Below are 19,609 nucleotides of genomic sequence, written 5' to 3' on the forward strand. Positions count from 1 at the left end.
ATATATGATCAAATACATGTGGCATTAATTGTGGAGTTGTGTATTGAACCACGAATTTCAGAATTGCTTTTTTTATGTGGTCTTCAGCTTTTTCGAGTGAAAAAAATCAATACATTTACAGTTTGTACTCAGTTGCTATAGTAGGTTCTGTATGTTTAATATGTTTAGGATCATTTCCGATACGAAATATTTCCTCTGGTAACGGCAGACATTAGACTTAGGTAAAAGGCGACTGAAAGTGGGTAAAACAGACGTCTGACTAAATCTACATATACAGTTGTATCAGATTTGTAATAATTTAAAACTTTAGCGAATTTTAATTTTCATAGTGGAGTTTCTAAAAACTAGATTATGATACTAAGATATATTTTTATTATTTTAGTGTAGTAAAACTCATGTAAACATTATGCTGTGAGGAAATACTAGTTTCCTCCCCCTTCTAAAAATTATCTGTTTTAAAGCATTTTAAGGACAGTAAATCCAATTAAGCATAAACTGAAGGTAACCCATGATTAATGAGCAAGTGGAAGAAAGTTCAGTAAAGTAGCATGAAGGGTTCTGAGTTATTATAAATGCACCATTTTTATATTAGATACACAAAGAGGATCTAAGCTAGGCAAGATAGATAATAATTTTCTGTAAATTTGCTAAACTTTCAAGTAATACCGAATCGAAAAGTGTCAAATTGACCAGTTCAAAAGTACAAGTTTTGTTTCACGACATTAGCATCGAATGGGTGGAATGATTAATACAGGAAGGTTAAAATATTGATAAAAATGTGGAATATTTGTCTTAGTTTACCAGTCTTCTATAGACAGAGCCACGTTAGAATCTATGCTATGTCTTCCATATGTCGATAGTAAAGAGTCACCAATCCGTTTAATTGGATTTCAGGTTCGTGTAATATTATGTTACACAGTTTTAGCTTAATATTGCAATACTGTTTTTTGTCTTCAGATTCAAATTAATTATGACTGGGAGAAACAATTTAGTTCTCTGAATTTCATTATATGCGAATCATTTTGATATTTTTTTTGCATTATTTTAGTGTTGCAGTTATCGATAAAGCGTGATTTTTTTTTTCTTTCTTTTAAAAGGTTATTAGTGGAAAGACTGTTAAATACGTGCTTGGTGCCGTATCAGTTACCGGCAGAAGAGCGTATGAAGAAGCTGTACTACTTACTGGGAACAATTGATGAAAATGCGACCAAGGCATTTATCGAACTTCAGAAGCACCAGCTTGCGTAAGAATTATTTTGTTTTTATTGTATTTCTGTTTGTTTTAATAGAGCTCAGTTAAACAAACAGTACTTTTCTTTTTCTTTTTTTTTTCTGTGAAAGACGATAAAGAAGACGTTTTGTAGTTTTTAATTATTATAGTTAATAAAATACCAATATAATGACATTTTGGGGACCTCCAAAATGAATTTTACATAAAATTTTTTTCTTCTGAAATACCATAACTCAATTCTCAAGAACTCACCTGTTCTTACAGCCACTGCAGGTTCTACGTCAGCTACTTTTTTATATATTTTTAAATTTCAACCTGCTTTTATCCATTATTATTATTATTATTATTATTATTATTATTATTATTATTATTATTATTATTATTATTATTATTATTATTATTTATTATTATTTATTATTATTACAATCTTTATTACAAATCGTGCCTCTTACAATTTAAAGCAGGATTTGAAGTTGCAGTTGCAAATTGTTTCTTCTGTAAGCCACAGAGAAATACGTGAGATGACGAAGCGGAACAAAACAGAGCTGTTCATTGAACATCGCTGTCGTTTAATCATTGTGAATCAGCGAGCTTTAAAATATACGGAATACAGCTGAAGTTCCCGCACATGTATTATGTATTGTAATTCAGTTCTTCAAGCGCTGATGTTGAAATTTCATGGGACTTAGTAGACAGTTCAAAAATTCTAATCAATGTCTTTCACGAACCACATGATCCCGCGTTCATCAAGGTGTTCTTACGCCATTGACCTCTACTCTTGGCCATTGACCTCTACTCGTCGTGTACGTTGGTAACTCCTTTTCTAAATTCTCTGGAGCAGTCGCGCACACAATTATCACTTATAAAGTTCTCTCCGTAATCCTTACTCACTCGGCAATGGATTGGAACTCTTTATACCCTTTCGAATCTAAAAGTTAAATTACATTACCTTCGTTTTCACTCTCACTTCTCCACAGTAATTGAACGGAACAATTTTGTCTTATCCTTGAATCGTCATCTCAAGTCTTAAGGGAAGTTTGAAAAGGCAACCCTCGTACATTACTTCATCATAAATTTGCAATCAAAAAAATAGAAAATATGCAATTAAACAATTAATACTTGTAAGGAATTTAATAATTAAAGGAATTTCGCAATTCTGAACATTCCGTTATACTGGCATTCGTTACATCGACGTTTTATTGTAATAAGTACGCAGCTCTTTGTTTAATGATATTTAAATTAAATCATTTGCTATTGTTAGGAGGACGTATCAAAATAAAGTTTACAAAAGCAGTGAAACAGATGGGTTATTAGTTGGTATGTACCGTAGTTTAATGAGTTCACTTTGTTCTTTTTAAAATTAATCTGTTGAAAAGTTCTTAAAAAGAAAATGTCCTAAAGATTATATTTTAATTGTTCAAGTGCTTTTAGTCAAATTCTAATCTTTTCCTATTTGCAGTGTAAGGAAGAGTGTAGCAGAATTAATCGAGTTGCATCGACGGCCACAAGAAGAGGAGCGCGACAAAGAAATAATGCTACGGATCACCCTTTTGTCGAAGTTTCTGCCTGATGCTGTAAAGGCGCAGGAGTTCATCAAAAAATTCTCTGCACATTTAAGTGCTGACGAATCCTTGCTCAACGCAATGGAGATTGTCATCAATCCAGATGTTAGTTGTCGGGAATGTGCTGAAGCTGTAGTAAGTATCCGTACTGTGTTCATTAACATTTAGTTCTTACGTATATTCAAATTGTCAGGCAATTTAAGGATATTGTCAGTGATAAAATGGTGAATGTAGAGCTAGTGTCTGACATCTTGGACGTACATCTGAAAAAGAAATGAAATAGCACTCGGAGGGAGATACAAGGAAGGAGAAAAGGGTACTCAATGCAAAAGTTTATGAACATGATGGTGAATGTCTGTAAAGAAAATCGCAAACTGAAAATATATCAAAAAATACGGATCCGACACGTTACGAAAATTTAAAGAAGTTTAAATGGATTTTTAAATGAATTTTTCGTTTATTTGTATTAGTTTGAAAAAAAAAAAATAAATAAATAAATAAATAAAATTATAAAGTGTTATAACACAGTCGATATATCATAGTTTTATCCATTTGTAACATATGAGGATTTACATAAAGCAAATATTGTTACTTATGTGGTGGGTGTGGACAAACACAGTGTCCGTGGGTTTTCTCGGGGTTCTCCCGTTTCTTCTACTTTATAATTCCACCATTGCATTCATTTCTCATCACCGTCTCTAGCTGGTATAAGTGTGGGACGTAAAACTGAAAGATTTCATTTTATATGTGTGGTGGGTTATGTATTATTATTTTTCTGCTATATTTCAGAAACCTAATGTATTCATACTGATTTGTTCTCTAGATTTCTTCTTAAACCGCTATTTAATCCGTGTCTTTCCTCTTGTATTCGGGAAAAGGAATAACTTTTAGTACCTAAGTCGAAATTAAGATGATCAGTGCACGTGTAACTATCCTCTTCGAAACTTGATAAATTGTGTATAGAACACGTTGTAGTGAGCTTCTGCCGTCTGTTTTTTTTTTTTTTTCGTTCTTTTCGTTCAATTCAAGGGGAAACTTGAATTTAGCAACGGTTCAGGAAGTAATCCAGAGAATAGACCTGCATGAATAAGCAAACAATGAGGTTTGTAAATTATAGCAGAACAGTATACTCTACGACAAACCACGTAGGTAGCAATATTTGCTCTCTTATATAAATTAGTGAAGTTAAAGTTCATACATTAGAGGATTTAGTTCTTTTGATGGCAGATCTGATAGAAATGACAGTGCGTAAATATGAGCTTGCATGAATTGAGATTTGTTACGCAGACTAGAACGTAGTTTTTTTCAATAATAAAATCTGAAGTAAAGTTCAAAAATTAATAAAACTGAAATCCATTATTTTATGAATCATTGGTAAAGTTAATGATTTGATAAATTACAAAAATCTATTTGTTTCAGTCTCGTATTTTAAAGAAGCTTGGCCAACCTGTGATGACGAATCTGTACTACAACACAGTGAAAATGCTTTTGGAGAGGATATCTTCTGTGATGGTAGACAAAGAAGCTTTAAGTGTAAGTAGATGAATGATAAATAAATTGAAATATAAATTAATTTCAAAGTAATTTCGAGTAGCTCAAAAATCGATTCCCTCCAACCCAAATAATATAATGAGAAGGAACAGCGAAGTGAAATCGTGAAGAGCAGGGGAAAAACAACGCAGATGCAAAGACATGACGACCAGGCCAGGCCATTGACAGTGATTACCAATTTGCATGCTTAAAAAATAACAGATCACCACTAACAAAACACTTTTCCATTACAGACAAGATAGGATTTTGTATAACTAACAGATTAAACTAGGTTTTTTAATTTAACAGATGTTTCATTAATTTATTATTACAGACATTTTTACATGGATTTTTGCCACCCCTTCCAATGTGGTTTTGCCATGTAAATCGCGTATTGCATGCAGCATGACTGACTTTTTTCCTGGTTTCCAGGTTTTCTATCTCTCTATCAAAACAAAATAACTCTTCTCTCGCTCTTTCCTATCTTCTTTACCCTTCTTTCTTTCTATCTACACACTGTAATAGACGCGCGTGTAAAACTGTAAATGTCTTCTGTTAAAGGTAGAAGCCGCGACAGATGCTTTAGTGTATTAATTGCATGTGTAGATAGACGGGTATTGCCTTACTCTCTACGTCCCATGACGCGGGTGTTCCTTTTTATAACTTCTCTGTGTTTCATCGATATCAGCTTTGGCTGGTCATCACCTGGAGCACTTGGAGATTCTAACTGCAGTCACCTAGCTTGTCTGGAGCTGTGTGGTACCTTACTTCTCTCTTCTTGTCTCGAGCACTGAATTCCTAACCATAACCTCTTAACTTGCCTGGAGCTCTGTGATATCCTTCCCTTGACTGCCCTGGCCTTGGGGGACACCTATTATACCCAGACAAACTACATAGAGAGCATTATATTGGTCTCCAAACCACAAATAGAGTGTTTTTGTGTGTTATATATAACAAGACTTATAATAACTCGAATCTCGTCTGCCTTATGAAGGTAAATTTACGATGCATTACGTACAAAATTTTAAATTATGATAAAACTTGGTATATATTTTCTGTATGGCATTGTGAATATCTCCCAACTTGAAATTAAAATCTGCTAACAATGAAAGTGTGAATTATTCCCCCCTCTCGGACTTAAACAATGTTTCATGATAATTTTCGTTAAAAAGTGTTAAATTTTGGCGTAATCATCCCCTCTGCAGGGAATTAAAAATCAGTGAAGAATAAGAATATGGATTTACCGTACCTCTCCCGAATTGTTTTAGAGTTCCACAATACATTTTCTAAAACTCACTCGGTTTTGATACAATATAGTGCATATTTTCTTTAACTTTTTCTCTCCTATTTCCAAGTGGGTGTGATAAAAATCAGTCAATAATGAGGGATGAATTCAGCCCCTTCAGTTTAAAAAAACGTTCCGTGATAAGTTCGTTACAACTGTTAGATTTTAGTGTAATATATCATACATTTTCAATCATTCACTTTCCATGGAGTTGAAATCAGTAAACAATAAAATAGTGGTATTGCATCCCCCATTTCTTTAGAGGTCCACGAGAACTTACATAAAACTCATTCGGTTTTGATGCAATATTATATATATTCTTTGACTTTTCCATAGGTTCGTAATGTCTCCTAATATGGTATGAGTTACTCTCCCGCCCCTCGATTTTCATGGAAAATGGCGTATACATTTTGAGGCCTCACAATCACTCCTACTTGAATTTAAAATCAATTGAGAACGATAGAGTGAACTTCCCCATGTTTAAAAAATATATGTATGTTCTTGATAATTCGTAAATATAGTCGATTTTAACACAATATGATGTATATCTTTATTGAAGTTATCATATTATTTTAGTCGAAGTCAATCAAATGTGTCCATACTTAACTCCCTTCTGAAGATTGAAATAAAATTTTGTTGATAACTTCTGTAAAATACATCATTTTGTCGAATATGGTCTTTTTTTTTTCCCTGAGAATTTCCAGTCCTCTCAATTGCGTGCAGTTGAAATGGGAGAATAATGAGGGAGCAGGTTCTCCTCAATTTTATATCATTTTTCCACAATATTTATTAAATACATTCAAATTTTTATAGAACATTGTGTGTATTTTTTCAGACTCCTATAGTTTGAGATTTAAATTAATGAGAGGGAGGATCGCTCGCTTCAACAACCTATAGCATCATTAGTATTTTTTCTACGAAGATTCCTTGAGCCATGGTCATCCTCTTGATGTGACGATCCACTTCCCATGTTGAAATTTATTGTCTTACCAGAATTTATAATATATTTCACCTTAGTTCCTTCATCATAGTTACATTAAATGCTGTTGGAAGCGCACAAATTGTAGGTTTGAATTGTGAGTAGTTGGTGCACTGGATCCTATTTATCAATTTCTTGGTTCACATTTCCGTATCAGTGTTACCCTTTAACACGAACAATATATGGTTAAACCTAGAACAAAAGTTTTTCTTTCCTTTTCAGATATTGGTAGGCTACGTGGAAGACTGCTTGAAGGGAGGATATCTCATTGATGAAATAGGATTGAATCCAGATAATGCAGGCGAAAGAGGCTTAAGACTTCTCTTTGTAAGTAAAACTTGTTTTTATTTATGTAAACATTTTTGTTGACAAAAGTAAGATCAGCATAATCTAAATCTATTCATAGGTCAGTAGCTTCATGTAGAATTTAAATTCTTTCATATTAAAAAAAAAATGAGTTGATAGTTATATTTTTATGTATTGCGAATTTTACACATACGGAGTGCACGATTTATCTTCAAAAATCGATCTACAAAGCCCTTTAGTAAAATCATGTTTGCCAACATAATTTGGGGTGGTTAGATCTCGCAGTCCAGCCGTCTTCATGGTGAGCTCTGGGTTATTTTCAAAGCATAATAAGCTATGAAAATAAGCGAAGTGCTGGCCAATAATTAAGGAACTGTTAGTAATTAGGAAGCCAAATCTTTTATTTAGTCTTTTATATCGGAAGACTTTCGAATAAAACTCAAATTCAAAACCAATTCGAAAATATTAATTGAAAAAATTTATTTTTAGCCTAAAATTGACAATTTTTGACCAAAAGCGTAAGTAAACAGCACAGGAAATTACCCCTGAGGCACGAATTCAACATATGCGTCATGAACAAAAGAAAAACGCCCATAATGCAGAAAAAACACATAAAATAGCTAAATAATAACATTTTTGTAAAATTGTGCGTGTTGCATACCTAAATCACTTCAAAACTTCAAGGTCGATACACGCCATCTAAACGACCTCCAAAAGTCTGAAAAAAAAGCGTCTTTTTGATCACAAATGGCCACTTTTCCGCACTACCCACTTTAACAATTTTTTTTTTTTTCAAGACATCCTAATGCCTAGTTTTATTTAAGTGTTTTGGAGCGTTTCATGAAGGGAATTTATCGTGTTCGGTCTGAGTACTCAACCCAGGTAGCTGGTACCTTATGCATGACAATGCATCCGCTCACCAAGCAGTACTTGATCAGGATTATTTGGCCAAAATGCAAGTGTGTGTGCTGCAGCACCCCCTCTATTCTCCAGGTATGTCTCCCTGCGATTATTTTCTGCTCCCGAAACTGAAGTTACCATTAAAAGGTCGACTTTTTGACAATGTTGAAGACATCCATGCAGCTGTGACAACGGCATTACGGAACATACCAGAAACTAAGTTTCAGAGGTCGTTCTACTTCTTGTGTGATCGTGCCACCCGCTGTATTGCAGGAAGGATGTACTTTGAATAATGAACAGGTATCATTACATTATCTTTGTTTGGTCACAATAAAATCGATTTCATTACTTAATTATCGGACGGTGTATATTATCATCGCTGAAAGTACTGTCATCGCTTACCAGTAGCTATATAATCAAGAGTGATATATTTTTTTTCTTGGTGTATATATATATGAAATGGTTTGTTGGTGGAAAGAAGTGTATATAAGATGTTCTTTGTTTTCAGGTTTTATCGTTCGTATTTCCATCCCATTTCCTCCATGAGGATATCCTTACTCATTTACTGTCTTTCCTTTCGATGGAAGAAGAGATGGTGGCTCCGTTGGTACTGTCAGTGTTAACGTTCGTCGGAAAGTACAAACCTATCGGTAAGTATTACAAGGCCTTGATTTCTATGAAATGAAATATTCCAAGGTAGACGCTGTTTTCAAGTTTTAGCCATGAATCGAAACAGTTCTAGGGCTGCCTAGGTCAAGTAATAAAACTATCACCAGAACATTGAATAATACACGGTGCTCGTCGCACAGAAGTTATTATTTCATATAATAGTAAGAAAAATTAAACTGTCCCTTTCAATTTCTGACACGTAATTTCAAAGTACTCGTTCACACGACACTGAATACAACTCTGTTCTGTGTTCCGAAATCCAGACTTGCAATGTCCTCAGGTCACTCATGTATAGGCTTCCTACTGATATCAAAGAGTTCCACCTACCATAGATATCTTTATTTTTAAAAGAATTTTCCGATCCGCATTTTAGTAAATTGAGTTAAATATTCATACGTTAAAATTCGTTAATGATTGTGATATTCTGTTATTCTTTGCTGTTACTATTGGTATATATTTCAGTATAAAATAGCCAACATGCTGTATCTGGAACTCCACGTATAAATAAATAAGTCACTGACCACGTAATTTGACAGAATTTTTATGACATCAACGCAACATTACAAACACACTTCCTCGAATTCGAACTATTTTTCTGTAGATAACTAAAGTGCAGGCATTTCGTTCTTGTTTTGAGTTTCTTTCTCCATAACTTAATGAAAAGCGTAATGTACAATCGCAAGTAAAAGTGGAGACCACCTCCTACCTGTTGTTAAGTATCTTGAGAGCAGATTGGCCAATCTGAATATATTAACCTTGACATAAAGTGAATATAGTTGTATAATAATATTAAATTTCCTTAGTTGGACAACTCTTGCGAAATTTATTAAGAAAAGAATATGTGGTAAGGAATGCTTAATTATTGACGACTACAATTTGGAAATAGCTCAGAATAATGTTTCAACCACTTAAACAACTAAACTGATTACAGACATTAACTTACGAATAAATATGTCGACGTATACTAATGTTAATGATATCCGATCACTTAAAACTAATTGATCGTGTTAAGAATAACCACTTTCAGTATATACTTCGGAAGGAAAATCGTATTCCTCTATTGGGACAAGGATTTCAACACGATTTTTCCAAATATGCTAAACATTGTATTTACTGGAACTAGTTGCTCCGCTCGCGTCGTTTTCGTGCCGTACGCAATATGGTAAAATCATCTCAAGCTCTATTCAGTTGTTGAAGAACTTGGTCATACAGCCAACCAGATAACAACATCTATTAGCATGAGGTTTATTATAAGCGTTAGTGTGATACACAGACTAAGACGTTTGCCGTTTCTAATATTTAATAAACAGTGTGAATGAAAGTTCGTCTGTGATCCTGAATTAAACACTTCGAACAAAGGTATATTCACTTTTTCCTTAACTGTGGCCATAATAGAAACAAGTGTTGCGAATCAAACAATAGCAATTTCTGTACATTACCGCATTTATCACTGGTAAACAAATAATTAAAATAAATTCGTTGTTGTAACTGTGACTTTTACAATTTAAAGTGAATCTCGGGCTTTTCACTGTTTCCTGTGGCACTGCTTCTTTTAGTATACACAATGTAAGATTTATTGCATAAACAATAAACTCAGTAAATACAAAGTTTATTTTTCTTTCAGATAGTTATTAGTGCTTAAAATTTCGCAGCACATATCCCATTTTTGTTTTGTACACTTTTGGATAGGATTTTAACGTATTTTCAACGGCACTTTCTTTTAACAGAAGATAGATCGGATTTCATGTTATCAGAACCATGGAAAGGCTTGACAAATTATAAACAATGTTTTACAGATCTTCTAGGGTATATTAATTTTTTTAAAATTCATGTTTTTCCGGTTCTCGTGTTTGGAATACTGAAGGAATATTGCCACTCAAATTAGAAACACATTAAAGATACAGGATTCGACAGTGGATCGAGCGATTTTGAAAACGTTATTACTAGGAAACGATGAAATTTATTTGAGTATAACAAGTTGGAACACAAACTAGGCATGAAAGCATTTATTTATTTGTGAATTTAAATCACCAAACAGAAAACAGTGTTGCACCTGAAATGTCGCATTCACGAAGGAGTTACAAAAAATTCCTTAGGTATGCTGCAAAAAGTAATGAATGAATGATCTTAGCAAGAGGGTTGCTGAATTTGTTCAGCAGAATGGTGGTCGTCATTTTTGGGCACTTATGTTTTCAGTGAAACATTATTTTCTTTATTTTGTGTCACACTGTTTTCTGTTTGGTGACTTAAACTCACAAATAACTAAATGTTTTCATGTCTAATTTGTATTCCAACTTGTTATACCCAAATAAATTTCATCGTTTCCTCGTAATAACGTTTTGAAAATAGTCTGATTCATTGCTGCATCGTGTGTTAGAAATTAATTTCCTACTGTGGGGTTTTTCGCATCATTTGAAAAGTAATGAGTTGCATGATAAAAATAAAATAAAATTATTGGAAAAGTTTAATAAATATATTGAAAGGAAAGTAATAGAACCTTTACATTAAAACAGGGAACCAGAATTAAATTTGGACTACTGACTTTTACAAGAGCTGGAACACAATTTTAAAAATTGGTTGAACGATAAGCAGAAACTGACAATGAGCAAGTACACATCTAGGTGGGATAGACATCAGCGATAGTATTAATGCAGTTCTTTAAGTATCTTTTTATTCTACATGCCTTTATACTTTTACTAGTTCATGATATATTCCTCTGCATATATTACGAAAAATTTATAATTTTCCTTAAAAATATACATTGTATTTTTCCTTAGCAACTATTTTGTCGTCTAAAATAAGATAAAAGTATCGAATTGTATGCAAGTGAACAAAGGATATGGTAAAATTTGTAAAGTATATTATTATTATTAATACCAGTGTGTAAGGAAATGTTGAAAAACACTGAACAAGATAACGTTGTATTTTAGGTGAAGTGTTCCCAGAGATAGCAAAATTGTTGATTCCAATTTGTCAGAAGTTTGCTGTGGAAGGCACGCCTAAGCAAGCCAAACAGTCGATACGGTGTCTTTATGTAAATACAACTCACAATCAAGACACAGTGTTTACAGAAATATTAGAGGTAAGATCTTTATTGTTTCAGGTTTCTAAATGATATTATACTACATTAAAAGATGTTCAAGTAGTTATGGAAACTACGTGCAGGTTTCATATTATAAAATATTTTTCATAAAATTCGTGTACTTTGAATTTAGGTTAATGTATTCAAGCTGAATATATTTTGAACTGGTTATGTAACTGTTAAAAATGCATTTAATAAGCAGTACTCCATAAGGACAATTAATTGAGAATAAGTTCATACAAAGGTATATACGATATATATTAGTGCTAATATTATTATTAGCACTATATTATATTATTATTATATTATTATTATTAGTGCTAATTGATAATATTATTTTCTGGACAGTCGTATTTTCTGGACAGCACATCAAATGTTAATGATACTAGTGTGCCTAATAACTACTTCGAGAGAGAAATAACTTGTGGAAACGTGGAAAACTAGTTCCTTCTCTACATTTTAATATCTGTGATTTCTTCTTTACAGAAATTAAAGGAGAATTTAGTGAGCGGATGTCCACATTATCGTACAGCAATCGTATCTCTTGGACATATAGCATATAATCTTCCGGATAAGTTTCCTATTCAGATTAAAAATATAGTTTCGAGGAAGGTAAGTTTTCTTACATATTATTTTATTTAGCATAGACGAAATTAAGTTTAAAACAATATTATGTATGGTATTTACAGGAAACTAGCATAACTACTTTTCAGTAACATGGTGTAATGTTGTTTTTTGACAGTTGATAACTTCTTGCTTTGCAGAAGATAATTTTTGTTGTTTGACGGTAGAAGTTTTGATGAACAAATTAATACATACCTTCCCTTTCTGTGTTTTGTTACAAATTCACTCAAACAGGTCACTTAGTTGTCTAGTTTTCACAGTTTAGAAATCTTAAATCATTGTGCTGCTACTTTTGGGTTGAAAACAACTATCAAGATGTCTGTGATTTTATTCCAATCTTGGTCCAATGCCTATGCCATCATTCCCTTGTTCAAATAAAAATTTGTCCGATGCCTGCTATTATGAACGATGAAAGAGTTTTTTTTGATCACTTCTACTGTATCAATATTGTGTTTTATACCTCTGGCAACCGTGCAGATACCTAGGAGGTAGACTGTTTCCTGCTATAAATGGCCCAACATATCATGTGTAACAATGTGGATAGCATTGATTATGCTCGCCTTTAATTCGTCAATTTGTGCAGTCAGAAACAATATTAAGTATATAATGCAGGTATAAGAAATAATAGCTCCGATCTATACTTAATATTGTTTCTGACTGTACGCGGTAATACAGGATAGGATACAGAATAGAAAAAAACTCTCAAAGGGAGAGGTCTGGGGAACGTGGCGGCTATAACGAAAGTTTGCCATCACCACGTCAGTGCCAAACCATCGATATGGTAGTTTTATCCGACTTATCACTAATACGGTAAGACCCTGGTTCGATTGTTGGGTCAGTCACTCTTGTCGGAATTCCATTTGATTCTCCCATGGAGGATATGGTGTAAGTGAAGTTACGGTGAGGAGTTTATAATGCAATAAATTAATAAAACGACGAGGGGTAATCCAAAAGTAATGTAGTTAAAATTATATTTATTTTTCTACATAGGCTCCTAACAAAGTCACTACATTTAATCTAGATTTTTTCTAAACCCTGAATATCCTTACAAAAAATATATCTTTGTCTTAATCCTCTCAAAATGCTTCCATAGCGACCATCACCTCACTGTCATCTTCAAATTTATTGCCCTTCCTTGAACCAAGGAAAGAGGTAAAAGTCACTGGGGGCTAGATCTGGAGAATATAGCAGATGTTCGAGGATTCGAAGTGTAGGCAAAGGTTATTCAAGCAAAGCTTGACTGCTCGAATTCACATGAATGTATCTCCCAGAAATGATGGTCTTTTATATATATAGCTATATTGCAGACAATTATTAAGGGTATAGAAATGTGAAATTATTTTATTTAAATTTTTACATGTATTATAGATGTCCGATTGTCTTTATTTTTGGATCACTCCTTGTAATAACGAAAAATGATTGTCATGTAAAATTAGTATAGTTTTTTTTTTAAAAAAAAGTCCCTTTTTGGCGTAGTGACTTATATGAAAAACAAATGCTAAATGTCTTAAGCAGTTCTTCTGAATAGTAAAACACGAATGCGAATGAGAAAGTAATTGTCGTAGTAGAGCATTAGTCAATTAAGGTAGTCATTTAGTTAAAATAACCACTTAATTTGGAAAACTGCAAAACAAGGGAAAGGAAAGAATAAGGTAAGTAGAAAACAACAATATATTGTGAACAGTGTTTCATAATTAGAAATATCCTTTCACTTATCACACGTATCTTTATTATTCAAACAAATGATATTTAGTCTCTCATCTGTGTATTGTTTATGTGCATTTCCCCGGCGAGGAGGTACAACCGTTTTTCGCGTCGGTACTGTTAAAACTAGGAATCTCCATCAAAGAAACATAAAGACACGAAAGAGAAACCAGACATTCAGCTTCTGAACTGTTACAGAATTCAATAATACATATCACTGAAATCCAATAGTAATAAATGGGGTTTGTCTTCATTTGAATTAAGAGTCCGGGGTAAAATTTGGAAGAAAGGTCAAGTGGATCAGGTGTAAGAACACAATTCTGTAAGTGCTTTCCGAATGTAGGAAGCTGTTAGTTGGATTCTGAAACTTGTAAATCCAGAAACATGGCCGTTACAGCAGTCAAAGAATAAAGGGGAAGATGAAGTGTACACACATGGTACTGAATCATTTAATTTCACACTAATCATTTCTTTCGTTTCTTCAAAAGCCGTAAGATGAATCAGTTCCGTGTATGTGAAATGTACACGAGTAGTAAGTGCAAGGATATTTCTGCAGATAATCAGAGAAGAATAATTTTTGTTGTTTAATTTCCAGATCGTAAAAGATCTTCTTATGAAAGATTGTGGAGAGAGGAGGCACTTTACAGATGACGAGTGGTGTCCGGAAGATGAATTACCAGATGAAACCAGATGCAAGGTACTGATGAAGCCATTTAGTTCGTTTTAATTTATTAGGTAGAAGGGGAAATTATGTTAAATGCAAATTGCGTCTCAAAAACCAAGTAAAAGTAGAGAGCATTCGTGCGATTCAAATTTAAAATATGGTACAGTTGTATGAAGTAAGGAACAGTATTCCCAGTGATTTGTAAGTTACTGTCATTATTGAGGGTAAGAAGTAGTTAACTAGGTTGAAAAAGAGTGGCTCAAAACCATTTCATTGGTCTATGGTGATCGCAACATTTTTTTTTTCAGTACATTTAAATTATTTCAGAATAATTCAAGAATGATATAGTACGTTTATTTTTTTTTAATTTTTTTATTGATATGCTAATACTGCATAAAATTCACTCAGAATTTAATTTTAGAAGAAATAAGTATGGATCATATAAATGTTATGCGAAACAGAAATACTGATATACTTTGCAGTGACTAATTCGTAAAAAGGTCTTCTACATTTACAGTAGGACGTCAAAAATATGAACGCGGTCCCTAGAAACATTTTACATTTTGCCTTAACACTAGCGATAAACAAACAATAGGGTTGTCCGTCGGCGTTGTGTGAAGTCAGTATTTTTACAAAAGCTCATTCATATGTAATTATTTGTGATATATATTTTTATTTTCCCTTAGGCTCATACAAGTTAAGTTTAATTTAAGTGTGAGTTACAAGAACAGTGTAATTTAATGTACGAGCAGGTTCTTCATAAACATTAAATATGAGTAGCCTTACATACGGTATTGTAATTACTGTATGTACTGTATAAACGCTGTATCGATAAAAGAGCGTACCGTACAGTATATTTAAGGCTAAATAGCATTTTCTTGGTTATTTTCGAAAATCCGAACTACCTGTGGTCCCAATTAGAATTTTCGACTTCCTATTGTATTTCCACGAATACATTACAATACACTGAATTTAAACCATGCGTCGGTTATTTAATAAATTATCACATTCATCAACATAACCCATTTTTCAGTAAAATCTGAGATAGGTCAATTTTGACTTATCCAGGACCTTATTGATTTAGTTATACATTTTAAACTGAATTACGAAGTAACCGAAGAAGTGAATTTTATTGTAATATTCATAATTTTGAACATATTGCGAGTAGCAGAGTATTACGTATTGAACGGACATATGATATATATGAACTTTAAGTGCTCATTGCGATAATTGCAGAACTGTCATGCAGACATGCGGAAATTCCAAGGAACATGTCTAAATTTAGTATTCTGCTTCAGACTCCTCAATATATATTAGTAAATTGAAACCAAAATGCTCATACAGTGAATTATGTCCACTGATTCAGAACATGTCGGGGCTTACCTCATATCAAAAAATTGCAGCCATTTTATTTCTGTGCTTGAGTCAATGAAATAAACAATCATTTTATTCTAAAATAATCATTGAAACACTTAACTTTGTATTTATGCAGTCAGTTGCTAATCAAGTGGGTGAATAATGGAAGAAATAATAGAAAAAGTTATTCGTCTTTCTTGTCGTATCTTAACACAAGTAGTTCCTAATCCTCCTCTAGCTAGAGGGGGGGGGGTTACATATATATGTAAACAGGGCAACGTCCACTTAAATATATGGGATTAAAAAAGAAAATAATTCGCTTGATTCTGATAAATTAATTTAGTTGTTGTATATGAAAATGATTAAACTGCAATAAAAACACCTAAAGTCTGTAACGACCCTTTCCCCCTAGTCACGCCACACGAATCCAAATCGAGAGTCTCTACTAGAAAAAAAATTCAACAATCGATTTAAACTCGAGTAGCAAACCCGAAAGAAGAGTCTTGACCGAACAGACACATAAACCCAAAGCAGCTCTATGAGACTAGACGGATTGAAATTCCTTGTGAATATGTTAATGGCAAACACAAATAAATAGGATATGCAAATAATCATAAATAATTGAACAACCAGATTTCAAATTTTCAATAACAAAATTTTATTTCAAAGCGTTGGTTGTGCATATATACTAATACGTTAGATTAATATAAATGCACAAAGCAGCAATGACAACAATAATAATAATAAAAAAAATGTATATAGATAAATATTTCGCGTAGTAATACGTAAGAGATCCAATTCAAAATTTATAATAATTTAATTCAAAAATATTAACTGTTAATGTAATCGTAATATCTAACAACAATCTCAATATTTCAATTTGAATCCAAACTCGCTAGAGTATAAAATAAAGTCCGAAGGTATTTTATCAAATATTAACAAAATTTTTAATAATAATATAAATCTGAAATTAATCAGTCTCGACAATCAACTTTCAATTCAAGTATACTAATCAAAGAATTTTTATCGTAATCAGTAAGCAAAATTCAATGTTTACTAGTAAATATTTGTTTTATTAACTTTTGTCACCGACTGTACACAACTAAGAATGCAGCTCAATAATTCAATGATTCTTCAATCAATTCGGTTAAGAAAGTAATATCACAATTTATCCTTTTAAAATTCTTTAGAATTAAACACCTATCCGAATTATAACACTCTTTACTAAAGTTGTACCTAGTCCTATTTTATTGACTGTGACTGTACCAACTAAAAAATAATTTCTGATAATAACGTAATATATGTTAATTCCACAATTTCTAATCTTAAATATGCACAAAATATCGCACAATGAACCTTCAGTATTCAATACTTATCAAAAACCCAAATTTTAGTCTTAATGGCTCAATATAGAATCTCAATGGAAATCATTCATCAAGAATGAATGCAACAAGAACGTATTAACGATTCGAAATTACGCTGTAAGGTTATAAACATATCCACAAGGAAATAATCTCGATACTCTTAATATTCTCTGGAATTATTCCGATCTATACTCCCGGATTATCATTCCACTAATTTCAAAATTACAATCTGGGGAGGATTTAACTAGATTAAGAAACAGATCCCTACAGTGGCAATTTAATACAAATGATAATAGCGTCCTAACCAAAGCGGAAACGACCTTAACCAGAACCAATCTGGACTTGTTCACAAAGTGACCTATATACTACTTAAATCAAAAATTCACTCACCCAATTTTTCCGTCTTCTTATTACCTTGTCTTGTGGTGTTACAGTAATGGGATTGGCTTCGTTGTCTGACTGAGATGTAACTCGAAGCGAATAAATATATTGGTCAAACGGCACTTTTGTCTAGAACCCTTTTTCAAAACTCTCGCCAAATTCAAACTAAACTTAGTTTCAGCGTGCAAACAGTTACTTGCAAAAGCAGTTGAGCTTAATAAGAGTAAAGCTTCCTGCATTACAAAATCGGAGCAAGTAACTATTGTTTCTCAGTTCTTTCCTTCCTTTTCACAGATTATTGTCCCACCAAAATATGCAGAGTTCGTCCTTTGGGGCAAAAATGCTCCACAAAGTAACCAGACAACTAAGGTTATAGTAATCAAAAGATTACCCTGGCTATTTGAACAAACTCGGAACATATAGGCCTAAACGGGCACAAGTTGACCTCCTTTTGGTCCCCCATTCAATTCCTGCCTCGGCTCCAATACTCCTATTATCTTTCTGCTTAAAATAAGAAAGAAAAGTAACAGAAATACTAGCTTCTGAGAAACTGTGATTATACTTATATAACTAAGCACTTTTTTCCACACCTTTCACTCTTTTGCCGTAATGCCCAATACATTCATTGCCCCAGTTCAACTTCATAACTAAACTCTGACACAAACATCGACACCACGCAATGACTTGTACACATTTCGTTCCACAACCGTCACCACACATACAACCATGAGTTAACAATCCATGCTGGCTGACAAACTACAGCTACGAATTCACGTTTCATCCAGTCCGAAGAAACTACGAGAATTCACGATCCGTCTCGGCTGAAGAATCACAAGAGAGTATGTGGGCGGAAGGCAACCACATACCACGAAGCTAAAAACCATCACGTAACGCGCTAGCAAATTTGAATGATTTCCATATTAACTCTAGTTTTCGCGCACTCCTACTCTTTCCTTTATACTTTTTTTTTTTTTTTAAAAAAAAAAGAAACTAACAGAAAAGATACAAAGAATAAATATATAACAGTTGAATTTAGCTTGATTTAAACAACACTATAATATATTGTATTTATATTTCCTTATTTTCAGTTTCTTTTTACTCTCTCTTGCTTCTCGTTAGTCGTCATCATCATGGGACGAGTCCATTGAGTCACGAGCCGGGGGGTGTCCTCAAGGCGACTCGTTACAATCACCCCTCCGTAAAAAAAAATTTTTGCAACATGCAAAAATTTTCCTCCAATTGGCAAGGAATATAGAGTGGCTACAAAATACAAGAAAGCATTAACATATATACAAAACAAATATATACATAATTCAATAAATACTATTTACAATCAATTAAAATAAATATTAATATATACTCTTCAGCTTACCATTTTAACAAATTTTATTGAATTCATGGCCACTGCTTCAGAATTCATTAAACAAACAAAGAAGTTGAGATGTCTCAAAAAAATATACACATACATATATAATTCCTTGCAATATTCTTAATTGTATTACCAATATCTTACTATAAATTTTCTTATCTCTTCCTGAAATGATTCCGATCTAATGATCTCTCGATCGTGGTTCACGATAAATCTTTACGTCTGATACATGACTCTTTCTATAAGAAGTCATAGTATCGTTCTCGTCAGAGACAAGAATAGTATTGGGTGTGAGGAACTTCCTGACAACATAAGGCCCATGCCATTTGTCACTTAGAGATTTGGCTATGTGATCCTTTAAGGACGATTTAACATGTGTGCGGAGTAAAACCTTATCTCCTATATTGAAGTTCACCTCTCTTCTACGCTGCATCATGAGCTTCCTTCTGTTATTCCAGCTCTTTTCCATATTTGCCAAAGCTTTCAGCCAAATTTCTTGGGAAGTTTTACCAGCGAGATCGGACTCACAGATGTTCCATCGGATTTCTAAAGGGGAATAACTCGGACGTCCACAAAAAGCTTCGATTGGACTCGCCTTAAGCC

General features: G+C 33.1%; 1 protein-coding gene across 6 annotated transcripts in view; it reads left to right on the forward strand.

Annotated features, from left to right (window-relative positions):
• pds5 (cohesin associated factor B pds5) overlaps positions 1-19,609 on the forward strand; it is a 143,126-nt gene that overhangs the window by 36,571 nt on the left and 86,946 nt on the right. For all 6 annotated transcript variants that reach the window (XM_081727604.1, XM_081727606.1, XM_081727607.1 and 3 more), the window contains exons 9-16: positions 1,098-1,244; positions 2,691-2,928; positions 4,213-4,326; positions 6,810-6,914; positions 8,302-8,443; positions 11,393-11,544; positions 12,031-12,156; positions 14,468-14,569. In XM_081727604.1, coding sequence (XP_081583730.1) covers positions 1,098-1,244; positions 2,691-2,928; positions 4,213-4,326; positions 6,810-6,914; positions 8,302-8,443; positions 11,393-11,544; positions 12,031-12,156; positions 14,468-14,569 — 1,126 coding nt within the window. The remainder of the gene's footprint in view (positions 1-1,097; positions 1,245-2,690; positions 2,929-4,212; positions 4,327-6,809; positions 6,915-8,301; positions 8,444-11,392; positions 11,545-12,030; positions 12,157-14,467; positions 14,570-19,609) is intronic.

Source organism: Thermobia domestica, chromosome 10, assembly GCF_964235325.1.
Source record: "Thermobia domestica chromosome 10, izTheDome1.hap1.1, whole genome shotgun sequence".
Lineage (NCBI taxonomy): Eukaryota > Metazoa > Arthropoda > Insecta > Zygentoma > Lepismatidae > Thermobia > Thermobia domestica.